The sequence below is a fragment of the Siniperca chuatsi genome, linkage group LG10 (assembly GCF_020085105.1).
Source record: "Siniperca chuatsi isolate FFG_IHB_CAS linkage group LG10, ASM2008510v1, whole genome shotgun sequence".
NCBI lineage: Eukaryota > Metazoa > Chordata > Actinopteri > Centrarchiformes > Sinipercidae > Siniperca > Siniperca chuatsi.
The window spans coordinates 20,930,406-20,945,988 of NC_058051.1; the positions used below are offsets into that span (position 1 = coordinate 20,930,406).

The following is a 15,583-nucleotide window of genomic DNA, read 5'->3' on the forward strand; positions in this document are numbered from 1 at the left end:
TGTTTATATAGTAATGCCATCTGTATATAATGTCCATAGTACCACTTGTAAAATATTTTCATAATACTGCTCTATCCTGTATTTATGCACACACTTTATATCCTGCACTTGCTTATTGCACTTCTGGTTAGACTTAAACTGCATTTATTTGCCTTGTACTTGTACATGTGTAATAACAATAAAGTTGAATCTAAATCTAAAGAGCAACATCACACAAATTTGTAATCTTACTTGTGTGTTGATTTTTCTCCTAAACACAAATATGTGGATATATATATTATCAAATCATAATTTCTATTTTTTTTAATTAGCACATTTTTTCCATGTACCCCCTGGTAACTGCAGAAGTACCCCTGGTTGGGAATCACTGCTAAAGACAACATGCTGATTATTTTTGGGACATCAGATTCACTGACCACACTGAGGATACTTCTACAAAGGTTTATTGCTTATAGCCATATTACAACAAAGAGAATTTTACTCCAGAATTGGAAAAAACATCTTGAAATATTAATGGTATCCCTGAAGTACAAATTTAAAGAATTTAAAGATCCTCCAGAAATGTTTAAGGACACATAAAAATACTTGAATAATAATTTGTGTATGATGTGTTTTTTTCTACAAGAAAGTTAATTAACCTTGTTAAAATTACATCTATTCCCTCATTGAAAAATCCAGAATCTACAAATATGCAAATCTTTTTCATTTCAGAAGTTCAGCTACTGAACAAGATCACTGTAAAGTTCATTCTCAGTGTATGTGCACTGGATGCATCAAGTTTCCACACCACACTTGTGTAAGTTACAAACTGGACAAGGATTGGCTCCAAACTAGTCATAAAATCATGCTTGAACATCCTCATGTTAAACTCAGATTTAGGGTGAGCACAGAGAAACATTCCCTTTTCAACAGATGAAAACAAACTCTGCACACACGTCATTCTGCACAGTGAAGGTCAAACATCAAAGGGAAATAACAATAAGCAAACACATTTTTGAGTGGAGGGGGACTGTAAAAAAAAGTGGCCCACCTTCATTGCTGTTCTGGAGAAAGTCCAAACCAATTTTTATTTTAATGACATCTCTGAGCCCTTAAAGGACTATTGGTCCACTGCATGATTTCTTTATTGAAGCTATCTATTTGTACTGTCCAATACTATGAACACTAACAGTGCTTAAATAAAAAATATATGGTGAAAAGAGATCTACAATGCAGTTATCAACATCTAGTAGTGCGAGCTATGTTGTTTCTCACATGACTTTCTTGATAAGAGAAACAGGCACTTTTAACAATTCAAACACATGAAATGGTACTTGCCTTACTTTCCAGACCTAAGCAGACCCTAGAATGGCACACACAATAGTTACTCCTTCTCTGTTTGCTGTATATTTTGGCACAATGTGTCTCAGTACCTCCTCTTCCTCACTGTAACTTTGTCAAGGACTTCTAATACTTATTAAGCAGGGAGCAGTCATTTTGTTTTGGGCGGTTAGCTCTCACTACATAAGTGTCCCTGACTGAAATATAAGAAATGCACAAAAACACACAAACAAATCTGTCATCAATCATTTTTTTGTTTTTATGGGCAACACATTAATCCTCAGCTCTCTTGTGCCCCTGCTGGGACTGATTTGTAACACCTGAGTGAACTACCTCAGTGAAAAGCTGTGCATGAACCTGCATGAAAGACATCACTAGTATGATTCAGTGCACAGGAGGAATCTCATCTTTTTTAATCAGTCTTTTAATATACACTGATATTTTTTCCAAGAGACTGTTAGTGAGTGCAAATGTGATGTACAACATAAATGTAAATTAAGTAAATACACTTCCATCTAATTAATCTCCTTTAACTAGTAAAATAATTCAGATTCTTAAACATAGCTTTGATTTTTGCTACTTATTCTGTGTGCAATTTTTTGATGATTTTTTTAACATCAGTCGACAGTGCGGGACATTTTTCCTTATAGTGATAAGGAAAAATGTCCCACACTGAGACAATATTCTTGTCAATAAAGATTTAACATTGGACTCAGTTACATCAACATTATTATGTACTATTATATATTATATCAGTTCAGGACTCTTGGTTATGCACAGCCGGGCCAGGCCTCTAAATTTCAGTACGACACTGTAGTGTAGGATTCTTCATCATTTTCTTGTAGTCTTCATCAAACTGTTCACTCTGGGCCACAGTGAAATGGTTCTTCCAGTCACCAACCTTCCCTGCAGAACCACACAGAAACAGTCAGATATTTTAGCTGAAGGAGGAGATCTGATTTTGTTTCATTTCACATGTATTGTTTGTTATTCATCACTGTACCTTTCCTCATGAAGGAAGACATTTTGAAATCCATTCCTGGGAATGTTGAATGGTTGACCATGTTGTCCCTTTTCATACAATCAAACTGCACTCTGCCTGTAATTCTTTCTTTCTCCTCGATTGAAGGAGACAAACCAAGAAAGCAGCAAAGTTTGTCTATTTCCCGTCCAGTATCCTGGAAACATGTGGTCAAATCTAAAATATTGCACTATTACCACGTACAGCAGCGGTTTGGAAAAATTACCTGAATAGTATGAGAACTCTACATTACACAAAAAGCACACACACAAATACAACCCGCAAAAACAAATAAATTACCTCAATCAGATCTTCGTAGAACATGTAATGGAGTTTTGAATAAGTCTGCTTCTTCTTCCACCAGCCGTTCACGTGGTCATACCAGGATCCAAACACCACTGAGGCCACAGGACAATACATGAAAGCACTTCAGTAGTGTTCAGGAGAAATCTGTGCATCTCTGTACCACTGAAAACAACTTTATTATAGTGTTTCATACATACTCTTTCCCTCCATGAATCTGAGGAGGTAGCTGCTCCAGTCTCCAGGCTCTGGCTGGAGAAACATCATGCGATCAAAGTGAAAATAAGAGACCACGTTGTCTTTGGCATTGCGGGCCACGTAGACTATCTACACAAGAAAAAAAATATTATCTGAAGACAAGCATCACATGAAACAGCATATAATTTGTTTTAATGAACAACTGATCACAAATCATTTGTATTAGTAACTGGAGGTAGGCGTCCCTCAGATTTCACAGTTTTGCCCCGCATGCTCTCAGCAAAGCTTCCCTTTCTAAATAAAGGTTTAAAAAATTGGCAATGGTTAGCCCTCATGATGTAATTATTAGACATACCCTGCACTTTTGCTCCCAAAAGGACTTTGGCACAAACTGGACTGGAAGATGAGTCTTAATGAGTCGAGGAGAGGTGGGGAGCTTGTCCACCATGTCTGTTCCTTTATATGCGGTTGAAAAAGGCCCTGATCCTGTACATTATTAAAACAGTTTACATGTCAGTGAATCCTACAGTGTTGTGTCTGAGTAAAAACAAGATACTTATAAAAGAACCATTCGAATACAATGAGGATAAATGCACCAAATACATTAACAAGGTAATTGCACACTCCCTGACACACACCTTATATGACACAACACAATGACATGTGATTCAGTGCAAAATATTTAGGTAACTGATTTAAGCAAAAAGCAGAAATTCATAATCATGGTACACTGAAGGTTAAATGTCAGTAAGGGACAAGACTGGCTGGAAAGAAAATGACAATAAAAGAAAACTATGAAAATGCATTACTATCAGTAGTTGTTTTCTTTTTTTATTCTGAAACAACAAAACATAACATGCCAGAAGAGCAATGTACATATATGGTCAAATTAAATACACACCTTTATTATACTGTTGTCCCAGCATTGTGCAAAACAAAACAAAAAAACAAGGGGGAGAAATTCACAGTAACAGTAATGAGAAAATGAAGCTCAATCTACTTATTATTGCTGGCCACTCATAGCCAAAATACATGAGTGACCACTCTTTTACAAACGCATCTAACGTTAACGTGCAGCACAATTTATCAACATTTTCAATAACGAATTGATAGTAATTTATCATACACAACATCAATAACGTAGGTGGATATTTAGAACATCCAGACGAGCATGCACTAAAAATATATCAACATAATCCATCATATTTTATATTGATATTTAATCATTTGTGATTCAGACAAATATTTTTACCGATTTAAGGAAGAAGCAGAAATAAAACAACGTTTTTGCAAGTTTGTGACATATGAAATATAGTGAATATGTGATTGTAAATTCAACCTGGCTGCAGAGAAGGGATGGTGATCTCCAAGTTAGGCACTCTCGCATAGAGAGGAATGGATGTCTGACGCTCTGGAGATGTCTGACCAAAATACAGCTGGTCAAGGATGTTGGAGACCCACGTGGTTCCTAAACGAAAGAGGAAGGAAAATAAATAAGATAATCCAAACCCCTTACCTCCATACACACATCTATTCCAGAGCTACAGTATGAAGCAAAACACATCCTGTTCATGTTTGTGGACTGACCTGCTTTGGGGTATGTTGCGATAAGTATATCATCTGGCCTGGCCTGAAAGTTTTGGATGTTCTCCCAGTTGTCTGTGAAATAGTGGGTCATTGAGACTCCATGGAAATCAAACACTTCTGGTCGAGAAGGTAAATCCATCTTTTTTTTTTAAAACAAGAAAAGATTCAAAACATACAAAACATATGATCATTGTGTTACAGTAATCAAACTGAAGTCAGATTGTCTTCTACAAGTCATCTTGAAAAAAGGAGAGTCCAATGTCCAAAAGGAACTGGGAGAAAAACAGGCATACAACAATATTATTCAGAGTTGGTTCAATTAACTTTTAGAGTGTCTCAGAAAATAATTTACAAGGCTTCTACAAGGTATCCTAAATAAAGGAGGAAAATTAGATCCATGTTGCATATTAAACAAATACTGAACCCTACTGGAAAGTAAGCATATTTTGAAAAACAGTTCATTATAGAAATGAAATTTGAAAACCCAGTTAACTGGATACATACCCTGTCCAGGTAGTTCAGTATGTCCTCTGACTGCTGTTTCTTGGTTGTATTTTTCTCTTATAGTGTGTTTCTTCAGTTGTGTTAATAGTAAATCCTTATCCATCCTCCCCTTTCATTGCAAACCCACCTCTGTCTCTGCTGTGACCAGATGTGATTTGACAGTCCAGCCCCTCACTGTCCTTTTGGGTTTCATGGGTCCTTAACCTCTATCCTCCTGTTTTTAGAGGCAGAAAACATGCTGTATGTTACCATGCTTTTGTGACCATCAGGTTAAATATACACACTCAATGATACAGCTTACTGGGACACTTGCCATCATTAATGTTATTATTTACACCTGTGTTTTACCTGCTTTGACAAGTCAAAATGTCTGCTATGAAAGAGGTCTACTGCACGGATGTATTATAGGAACTGGATACTGGCCTCAAAGATGGTGCCCAATCACTTCAATGAAAATTGCCAAGCGTCCAACTGCAGACCTCACGTCTGGGAACCCCAGGTCTGCGACCCAATGGGAAGCGAGTAGGGTCCTTAGACATGAGGTGTGCCACTTTCTTTAGGGTCCCCAGATGTGAGGTAATTTCCTTTTCTGCCACACAAGTATAAAAGCAAATAAGATTCTACTTTTATGGTTAAAAGGATATAACTTCATCTTAAGTCTTTTTAAAACATGTTTGTAACTAACATTAGCAAGGTGTGACAAAAAGTTAAAACATTAGCTTGTTGTAAGGTGAAAATTATGTTTGTAAATGAATTAACCATACCGTTACCTTTTTTTTTTTTTTTTTTTTGAGCGTGAAGGAGTTATTTGAGATTGAGATTTGGTGTTGTTGAAGTTGGTGCACATTACCCACTGCAGGAATTTGTTTCAAAAGTTCAGCAGCCAAATTCACAATTTTAAAGCATGAGTAGATGAAAACCTAAGTCAATAATTGTGGTCAATAATGAATGAATATGGTTGATCAGCATACTTGCCAACCTCCAGACATCATTGCCTGAATCAGGGGACCAAACCTAACCAGGGTGTCTGGGGATCTTCCCCCAGAAAATTGTTAATTTCAGAGTTTTCCTGCATTCTAGTGAATTTATCAAGTAGGCCTAATTTTGTTGCCAAAATGTGGAGTCTGGAGGACAGGGGGGAAGGGGGCATTGGGACTCTCAAGAGAATCTGGAGGGTTGGCAAGTAGCTACATCAACAAACACTGTATGAAAAGCAAATGAAGGAGAAAAACATATTGTTTAAAAAGTTTAGTGGATCCAACAGGATAATTTTGTCCAGAAAACGAACAAATAATGTTTTATTAAACTAGAAAGCCATCCTTATAATAGAAGAGAAGAAAAGAGTTCTTAGCTGAACTTTCTGTTTGGATTTCTCATATTTTTCTTATTGATTATGTCAGAGGTGCTTCCACACATAACAGCTTCACAAACAGCTGTTTCCCCTTAGCTATCAGGACTCTGAACTTCTTCCTCTAGCCCCCTCCTCACATACTACTGACATGCATTATCATGCACCTACTGTATATGGGTGTGTACTATGTTTCTGTGATGATATGTTGACTGTATCGTGATAATATGTGGATTGTCTGCTGTCCATGTATGTGTTTGTGCTGTAGAGTATAACATACTGTACCCAAAACCATATTCCATCTGTGTTGGTCACGTGGCTTACTGATAAGACTACAAAGAAAATTCATCTTCTGACACCTTGGTAGCTAAATTAAGCTATTATTGTCTGATAAATAAGAGCTAGGATAAATACCATTGCCTGATGATGATTTGATTTTCAAATTTGTAGTGGCGGTACTAGTGTCACATTATTGGTGAGCCTAATTAATCTAAGTGAGGCAAAACTCTGCATACAAGGTGTTTTTTGATTATAGAGCGGTGTGTGGGGGTGTGCACGCCTTTATCAACTAAAGCCACACAAACTGTGTACTTTGGGCTCTGGAAAAAATCTTGATGTTCAGACTTTGTTCTGTGTGCAGAGAAAAACTGTTTAACATATAGCCTATCATCATATTTTTTTCATAAAGGACTGGCTTAGAGGCTAGCTCTTATTTGGCGTGAAATTTGTGATATAGATTTGAGAGAGATGAGAGCTGTTGGCAACCCTGTATAATGTCAACCAAAAATGTAAAATAATGTTGTATTAGCTTCTAGATTTCAGCATTGAGGTACAATTATATTCATGATTTTGCAAAGGAATACTAACCTAAAAACCTATTATTGGGAATCTCAACAAAGTTTCAGAGCGACAGACAGAGCATCCCCGTAACCAGAGTAACTCACTGCTCTTGTCTGTCTGTGTGCTGTCCTCTTGTGGTGCCGTTATCAAATAGCCTATATGTTTTTTTTCTCTGCGTGAGAAATTGAACGTGTAGCAGGGGAGAGTGTGTGAAAAGTGTCAACTGCATGAGTCTCACGATGCGGGAGACTTGGCAGCTCTGAGTTTAGGGACACAACCAGGTTGTATTTTTAGGTAGGGAGGCTAATTTAGCGTAGTATTTCTTTCACAGCTAACACAACAAAAAAGAATACTTAGCTAGTTTTTACCTCACAAAATTACGTTAACACTATTTAAAGTCTTGAGCAGAAATATGTGACCGTTTTCAAACCTGGTAAAATAAAATAAGATTTCAAAAAACAATGGAAGTGCCCATAGACTGTATAAAACAGAAAGTGACGCATCTGGGGACACTGCTCCCTTCCCACTGGCTCGCAGACCTGGGGTCCCCAGATGTGAGGCCCGCAGTTGGACCGGTGTTTTGTTGCACAGGCGTTGCACAGAAACAACAATTTAGGAGTAATTGGAATGGCATAAGCTGCAAGAACATCTGAATAGTTACATAGGCTATCTATATAGGCTGCAAAGTTTGTCTTGGTGATTTCTTGAATGTGCTGATCAAAAGAGAGGGTAGGCTCAAAGGTGACACCGAGATTTTTGGCTGTCAAACTTTGAGAAATCCCTCAGCTGTTGAGAATTACTGTTACTTAATCAAACTGGTGTCTATGTTGAGCTGGGCCAATGATCAGCATCTCAGTTTTATCAGAATTTCTGAGCAAGAAATTACGTGACATCCAGTTTTTCACAGCAAACAAGCAGGCCTCTAATTTAATAATAATTCATTTGTGTATGATCACCCACCCTTACAGGCACATATAGCTGAGTATCATCAGTGTGGCAGTGGAAATTAATTCCATGTGTATAATTTGGTGAAATGTAAAAAGAGAAGAGCAGAGGGCCAAGAACAGAGCCCGGAGGCACTGAGATATTACACATCAGAAAATGTTGATGTAATATTGTTGTAGGAAACACTGTGTTCTTTTAAATAGTAAATGGACTTCTATTCCTGTAATTCTATTCCTGTGTGCATTGACGTGATAGTGAGCAGCTAAAATGAAAGAGTTTCCCCTCGGGATCAATAAAGTATTTCTGATTCTGACTGTACTTGTATAGCGCTTTTCTAGTCTTCCAAACACTCAAAGCACTTCACACACTACATAGAACATATTCACCCCATTCACACACATTCATACACTGATGATATGCTAACTGCTCATCGGTACAAAGTAACCAATCATTCACACAAACTCACACACCGAAGGCACAGCCCTCGGGAGCAATTTGGGGTTCTGTGTCTTGCCCAAGGACACTTCAACATGTGGACTGGGGAAAGCCAGGATCGAAGCGCCAACCTTACGATTAGTGGATGACCTGCTCTAACACTAAGCCACAGCTGCCCTGTTGCTGCAGTGAAATGAGCCAGGGCCACAGGCATTCATTCACCAAGTGAACACAAAAGTCAAACAATCATTTTTATGTATTACATTATCATTTATAAAACATGTGTGGGTGAATCTTCTTATCCAATGTTTTAATATGCACTGACATTATTTCCAAGAGATTGTTATTGATTGCAGCTGTTGTTCACATGATTCCACAAGGGTCAAACATATGAAAGTCATCAGTCGACATCACAATAAGGAGAATGTGTCACACTAATTCGACAATATCCTTGTCAATCAATTCAACATCTGACTCAGTAACATCAACATTATCATCAAATTAACACAGTTCAGGACTCTTAATTATGCACAGCCGGGCCGGGCCGGGCCAGGCTGGGCCTTTAAACTTCAGTACGAAACTGCAGTGTAGGATTCTTCATTTTCTGCTTGTAGTCCTCATCAAACTGTTCATCCTGGGCCACAGTGAAATGATTCTTCCAGTCACCAACTTTCCCTGGAGAAGCAGAGAGAATCATTCAGGCAATTAAAAAAAAAATCAGTGATAAATGGTTTGAGTGAATTTTGGGGCAAACAGAAAAAAACTTCTTTACCAGTGGATGTTTTTCACTGTACCTTTTCTCATGAAAGGAGACACCTTCTGATTCATAATTTGGACAGTGGAATAGTTAGTCATTTTGTTTTCTTTCATATTGTCAAACTTCACTTCAGTTGTGACTCTTTCCTTCTCCTCAGCTGAAAGCGACAAACCAAGGAAGGAACAGAGATGGTCTATCTCTCGTCCACAGTCCTGCAGAAAATTTGAGAATCTCAGCGTCAGCCTTATGGCAAATAAATTTAAGATACATAGTTATCTCTCTGACCAACATCCAGACTTAAAAAGATATATTATTCTTATTAACACATCTCTATACAACATTGATTTCTGTCACTTTTCTATACAACATACTAAAGGTCTATATTAAAGAATAATTTGACAATTTGGGAAATATGCTCACACGCTTTCTTGCCAAGAGTTAGACAAAAAATTCGATAGCACTCTCATATCTGTACAGTAAATGTGAAGCTGGAATCAGAAGACGGTTAGCTTAGCTTAGCATAAAGACTGGAAACTGGAGGAAACAGCTAGCCTGGTTCCCCAATCAGCCAACCAGTATATATACAGTATACCAGCCACTTCTACCTGAACCCGAACCCAACCCGAACCCAAATTTTAAACCTGTACTTGAACTTGTACCTGAACCAGCCTGCCTGCCTGTACCTTGTTCCTGACCTGTTCCTGTTTCTTTGGACCCTCTGCTGTAAGCCTGAGCTCTAAGCCAGAGTACTGTCATTATGTCCATTAAATTCAATGAACTGTACCATCCAAAACATTTTCAAAGATCAGATTTTAATGAGGACAAGATTGATTCCGTAACACTGGCAAGACAATTGGGAAGGTTAACAGCTCTCTTGAAAACAACACACATACAAACACACCTCAGCTTACCTCAATCAGGTCTTCATAGAACATGTAGTGAAGTTTTGAATAAGTCTGTTTCTTCTCCCACCAGCCGTTCACATGGTCATACCATGATCCAAACGCCACTGAAGCCATAGTATGACAAGAGGGGACATTTAGGAAATTAGATGATATTGTGCCTCCTTTACATTAAAACTACTTTGACCTCACCCTTTCCCTCCATGAAATCCTGTAGAAAGGTGCTCCAGTCTCCTGGTTCTGGCTGGGCATTGTTCATGCGGCCAAAATGGAAATAGGACACTGCATTGTCCTTTGCATTACGAGCCGCATAGACTATCTATACAAAGAGAAAACATTAAATTATAATCTGTCTGCATCATAATTAAGTGGGGTTCATAACTCACATATTTCACAGGCTAAATATTGCATGTGCATGGCTTTTACCCTGCTGTTCTGCTCCCAGAAGGACCTAGGTATAAACTGGACCGGTAGATGAGTTTTAATGAGACGAGGAATGGTAGGAAGCTGGTCTGCCAAGTCTTTACCTTTGTGAAGAGTAGTCACACAGTAAGAATTCTTTAAATACCAGAGAACTGACTAATAGCCACAACAGTTGTACAGTAAGTTGCGTCTGAGACATTTTACTTGGCCTCATGAGTTTACACACTGAAAAACTGGTGATAAAACACTTATCAAACATGATTATCAAGCAAAAGAAAATTATACAACTACATTTTTAAATGGGTGAGATTAAAATTAAAATTATACTTAAAGCGGCTATAACCAATATTTTTATAATTATAATGAATCAAATGTGACAATGTTAAAGGGGTCGCACGTAATGACGAAGCCACTGAGAATTGCTCCCCTCGACTTTGTGGAGCTTTACAGTGCGTTTCAACTCATTGTTTAGCTCACAACTTTACTGTTTTATTTCACTCTCATTGTGTTTCCAACCGCAGAAAACAGCTGTTTTCAGTGAAAAACGTAAAACCCACTGTACACTACCTGCTCAGCACCAAACGGCAGACAGACAAAGTTAGCTAGCTGGTGAACATAGTGGAGCATTTAGCAGCTAAAGAGCTAGATTTCCTCAGGAGTTGGTAGAGACCAAAAACAGCTAAAAGAGAATGAATATTGGACTTACATTCACCAGGTTGCCAGAAACACAACTTCAAATTAATGATAACGTTGCTCCGTAACTGCTGGATGTGTCATTAAGCAACTGTTTGCTAACAAGATCAACTTACAGGTGATGATATGTCAACGTTGTGTTCACAACTTTCCGCTGCCCCCAAGTGGCAACACATTATCACCCTTTAAGTTGATATTGCTAACTTGTAAGAAAACAGTTGCATATTTACATATCCAGTAGCCCTTTCACATGACTGAGTACATGTATGCAAACAAAACTGAAATGAGGCAAATTAGTTTATCCTACAGAATCCTGTTTCAGGACTTTGTACAGTGTCTGTAAAATATATCTCACTCACTGTGGTAATAAGCACACAACAATCATAATGAAGAGATTATTACAGTGTAATATAAAGATAACTGATTGTGCCTGTAACATGATTCAACCTGTGGGTAGAGAAGGTATGCTGATTTCCAGAAACGGCACTCTCTCGTGAAGAGGAATGGACACCTGACGCTCTGGAGATGTCTGCCCAAAATACAGAAGATCCAGGATGTAAGAGACCCACGTGGTTCCTGAGATTTAAACACATAAATACATTCTGTTCAGTGGCCTGAACATAGGGAACATATCAATTTAGGGCATTCATCAACATAAAATTATAAATTTAAAAGTATAACTATGATGCCACAAGTTCCATACTCTTACACACACAACCCCACCTGCTTTAGGATAAGTAGCTATAAGAATATCATCTGGTCTTGCTTTGAAGTTCTGTATGCTGTTCCAGTTGTCAGTGAAGTATTTGGTCATGGAGACTCCATGGAAGTCAAACAGTGCTGGACGAGGTGGCAGCTCCATCTGTGAAAATTACTTATTCTACGCATTGGGGCCTTACTAATACGGGGAAACACAAAAATTACAACATTTCCCCACCCAAACCAAATAAAATACAGACTTAAATTCACAAAAGAATAATGATAGCTGTGATGGAAAAATTGATGTGAGCTGATCTGCTCAGATGAAGAAGACTTCAGGAGACTCTGGATATTTTACACAGCAATATTTAATGAAGCTCGGCCAAGGAGACAGTGATATCCCTCTGACAGCTGTACGTTAAAAAGGCTACAGCCAGTTAGCGTAGCTTAGCACAAAGACTAAGGGGAAACAGCTAGTCTCGCTCTTTCCAATGGTAACAAACAATATAACAGTCATGTCACATCTCGTTTGTTTAATCTCTTACACATGTAACATAAGAAATTCCATGACAATAGCCTACTGCTTACATTTAATGTGCCATTTTTCTTAAATGAAAGTTAAAATAAAATAAATCAAATCCCTTTAACCTTTATCCTTCTTTTCCTTAAGTAAAAACTAGGCAGATATATTTTTGGCAACCAATGATTAAAAGACTTCTTTGCCTTTCTGGTTCACTCCTGCCAATTCAAATATTCTCAGATTGTGAATGAGGTGTTTGGCTCCACATTTTAATCATTAATCCCAGCAGGTACAGAGTTAAAGTATTTGCTGTGCATGACCTGACCTAACTTTAGAAGCATGAACCCAGAAAAAATATCATTATTCAGGTCAATGAATAATCTGCCAAAAAACATACTTATTCAAAACCCTACCATGTTCCTTTTTGTGAATATAGTTTAAAGTAGCCTACTGCACACTCACCCTGCTGAGTAGGTGTTTCCCAAAACAGTGGCTGTGTCTGGATCACGCACACTGAGGAAGTCAGTTTGTTGTGTAATACACACTCTGACATGCTGCACAACTTCCTGGAATGAATGTAGGCGTGTAACTACTGTTGGCATGTGACATTTTATCAGCTTTGAATTTGAACGTGAACCACTGGTTTGGTCAGGTTTGAAGTACAATCTATGTACCTATGAATCGCTCTTGTAGATGAGAAGATCGTTACCCCTCTGATATCTGGCCGTTAAAAAGGCTACAGCCAGTTAGCGTAGCTTAGCACAAAGACTGGAAACAGGGGAAACAGCTAGTCTCGCTCTTTCCAATGGTAACAAACAATATAACAGTCATGTCACATCTCGTTTGTTTAACCTGTACACAAACAAAAGTGTAAAAACGCAAATTTGCCAATTTAGGTTCAGTTGTTATACAGATTATACAAGCAAGATACAGTATAACGTGTTAATTAGTGAGCTCTAGAGATGCTGGTAGGCAGATTTTGTTGGCGCAGGCTAGCTGCTTCCAGTCGTATGGACTATAGCCATGTTTCTGTTACCATCTCTACATATGGGGCCTAGGGGAAATAACTTACAGATGTGGCTCTTACACATGTAACATAAGAAATTCCATGACAATAGCCTACTGCTTACATTTAATGTGCCATTTTTCTTAAATGAAAGTTAAAATAAAATAAATCAAATCCCTTTAACCTTTATCCTTCTTTTCCTTAAGTAAAAACTAGGCAGATATATTTTTGGCAACCAATGATTAAAAGACTTCTTTGCCTTTCTGGTTCACTCCTGCCAATTCAAATATTCTCAGATTGTGAATGAGGTGTTTGGCTCCACATTTTAATCATTAATCCCAGCAGGTACAGAGTTAAAGTATTTGCTGTGCATGATCTGACCTAACTTTAGAAGCATGAACCCAGAAAAAATATCATTATTCAGGTCAATGAATAATCTGCCAAAAAACATACTTATTCAAAACCCTACCATGTTCCTTTTTGTGAATATAGTTTAAAGTAGCCTACTGCACACTCACCCTGCTGAGTAGGTGTTTCCCAAAACAGTGGCTGTGTCTGGATCACGCACACTGAGGAAGTCAGTTTGTTGTGTAATACACACTGTGACATGCTGCACAACTTCCTGGAATGAATGTAGGCATGTAACTACTGTTGGCATGTGACATTTTATCAGCTTTGAATCTGAACGTGAACCACTGGTTTGGTCAGGTTTGAGGTACAATCTATGTACCTATGAATCGCTCTTGTAGATGAGAAGATCGTTACCCCTCTGATATCTGGCCGTTAAAAAGGCTACAGCCAGTTAGCTTAGCTTAGCACAAAGACTGGAAACAGGGAAACAGCTAGTCTCGCTCTTTCCAATGGTAACAAACAATGCATCAGTAATGTCACATCTCGTTTGTTTGCTGTACAAAAACAAAAGCGTAAAAACGACAATTTGCCATTTTAGGTTCAGTTTTTGTATGGATTATACAAGCAAGATACAGTATAACGTGTTAATTGGTGAGCTCTAGAGGTGCTGGTAGGCTGATTTTGTTGGAGCAGGCTAGCTGCTTCCGGTCGTGTCAAGCTAACTGGCTGATGGCTGTAGCCCTTCAAACGGACAGATGAGAGTGGTATTGATCTTCTCATTTAACTTTCTGATACAAAGTAAAAAAGCAGATTTCCAAAAAGGTCAAACTATTCCTTTAAGTAAGTTGTGAGAAGAGTTTTATGTGCTAATTTCTGTATTTTCTACACATACAGCCTCTTATTTTAGCAGAAATAATCTACCTCAGACAGCAGCGGTTTGGAAAAATTACCTGAATAGTATGAGAACTCTACATTATACAAAAAACACACACACAAATAAAACTAATAAATGACCTCAATCAGATCTTCGTAGAACATGTAATGGAGTTTTGAATAAGTCTGCTTCTTCTTCCACCAGCCGTTCACGTGGTCATACCAGGATCCAAACACCACTGAGGCCACAGGACAATAAATGAAAGCACTTCAGTAGTGTTCAGTAGAAATCTGCATCTCTGTACCACTGAAAACAACTTTATTATAGTGTTTCATACATACTCTTTCCCTCCATGAATCTGAGGAGGTAGCTGCTCCAGTCTCCAGGCTCTGGCTGGAGAAACAGCATGCGATCATAGTGAAAATAAGAGACCACGTTGTCTTTGGCATTGCGGGCCACGTAGACTATCTACACAAGAAAAAAAATATTATCTGAAGACAAGCATCACATGAAACATCATATAATTTGTTTTAATGAACAACTGATCACAAATCATTTGTATTAGTAACTGGAGGTAGGCATCCTTCAGATTTCACAGTTTAACCTTGTTGCCCCGCATGCTCTCAGCAAAGCTTCCCTTTCTAAATAAAGATTTAAAAAACTGGCAATGGTTAGCCCTCATGATGTAATTATTGAACATACGCTTCACTTTTGCTCCCAAAAGGACTTTGGCACAAACTGGACTGGAAGATGAGTCTTAATGAGTCGAGGAGAGGTGGGGAGCTTGTCCACCATGTCTGTTCCTTTATATGCGGTTGAAAAAGACCCTGATCCTGTACATTATTAAAACAGTTTAC

General features: G+C 38.1%; 2 protein-coding genes across 6 annotated transcripts; both read right to left on the reverse strand.

The window, feature by feature from the left end:
* Positions 1–427: 427 nt before the first annotated feature.
* On the reverse strand, positions 428–5,333 carry LOC122883370 (cytosolic sulfotransferase 3-like). The gene is made up of 8 exons (XM_044211943.1): positions 5,061–5,333; positions 4,430–4,568; positions 4,182–4,310; positions 3,198–3,328; positions 2,845–2,971; positions 2,642–2,739; positions 2,324–2,498; positions 428–2,226 (listed from the first exon to the last, which is right to left on the reverse strand). The coding sequence occupies exons 1-8, from the start codon at positions 5,124–5,126 to the stop codon at positions 2,114–2,116; spliced, it is 978 nt and encodes a 325-aa protein (XP_044067878.1). The 5' UTR covers positions 5,127–5,333; the 3' UTR covers positions 428–2,113.
* A 3,417-nt stretch (positions 5,334–8,750) lies between these two features.
* On the reverse strand, positions 8,751–15,157 carry LOC122883366 (cytosolic sulfotransferase 2-like). 5 transcript variants are annotated; one of them, XM_044211931.1, is made up of 8 exons: positions 15,068–15,157; positions 12,000–12,138; positions 11,724–11,852; positions 10,587–10,687; positions 10,353–10,479; positions 10,170–10,267; positions 9,296–9,470; positions 8,751–9,176 (listed from the first exon to the last, which is right to left on the reverse strand). In XM_044211931.1, the coding sequence occupies exons 1-8, from the start codon at positions 15,140–15,142 to the stop codon at positions 9,064–9,066; spliced, it is 957 nt and encodes a 318-aa protein (XP_044067866.1). In that variant the 5' UTR covers positions 15,143–15,157; the 3' UTR covers positions 8,751–9,063. The 5 variants fall into 5 exon arrangements, with proteins under 5 accessions (XP_044067866.1, XP_044067870.1, XP_044067869.1 ...); XM_044211935.1 differs by lacking the exon at positions 15,068–15,157 and adding an exon at positions 14,020–14,086; XM_044211934.1 differs by lacking the exon at positions 15,068–15,157 and adding an exon at positions 14,020–14,080 and having other exon boundaries at positions 12,000–12,174.
* Between the last annotated feature and the right edge of the window lie 426 nt (positions 15,158–15,583).

Excerpts from the sequence above, each read along its gene's own strand:
- LOC122883370 (XM_044211943.1), bottom strand. The coding sequence starts at position 5,126 with ATGAAACCCAAAAGGACAGTGAGGGGCTGGACTGTCAAATCACATCTG. Across the intron at positions 4,311-4,429 it reads CGCAACATACCCCAAAGCAG|GAACCACGTGGGTCTCCAAC; the intron begins GTCAGTCCACAA and ends TCTTTCGTTTAG. Across the intron at positions 2,227-2,323 it reads GTCTTCCTTCATGAGGAAAG|GGAAGGTTGGTGACTGGAAG; the intron begins GTACAGTGATGA and ends GTGGTTCTGCAG.
- LOC122883366 (XM_044211931.1), bottom strand. The coding sequence starts at position 15,142 with ATGATCGCATGCTGTTTCTCCAGCCAGAGCCTGGAGACTGGAGCAGCT. Across the intron at positions 10,688-11,723 it reads CATACCTTCTCTACCCACAG|GTAAAGACTTGGCAGACCAG; the intron begins GTTGAATCATGT and ends CTCTTCACAAAG. Across the intron at positions 9,471-10,169 it reads TCTATGAAGACCTGATTGAG|GACTGTGGACGAGAGATAGA; the intron begins GTAAGCTGAGGT and ends AATTTTCTGCAG.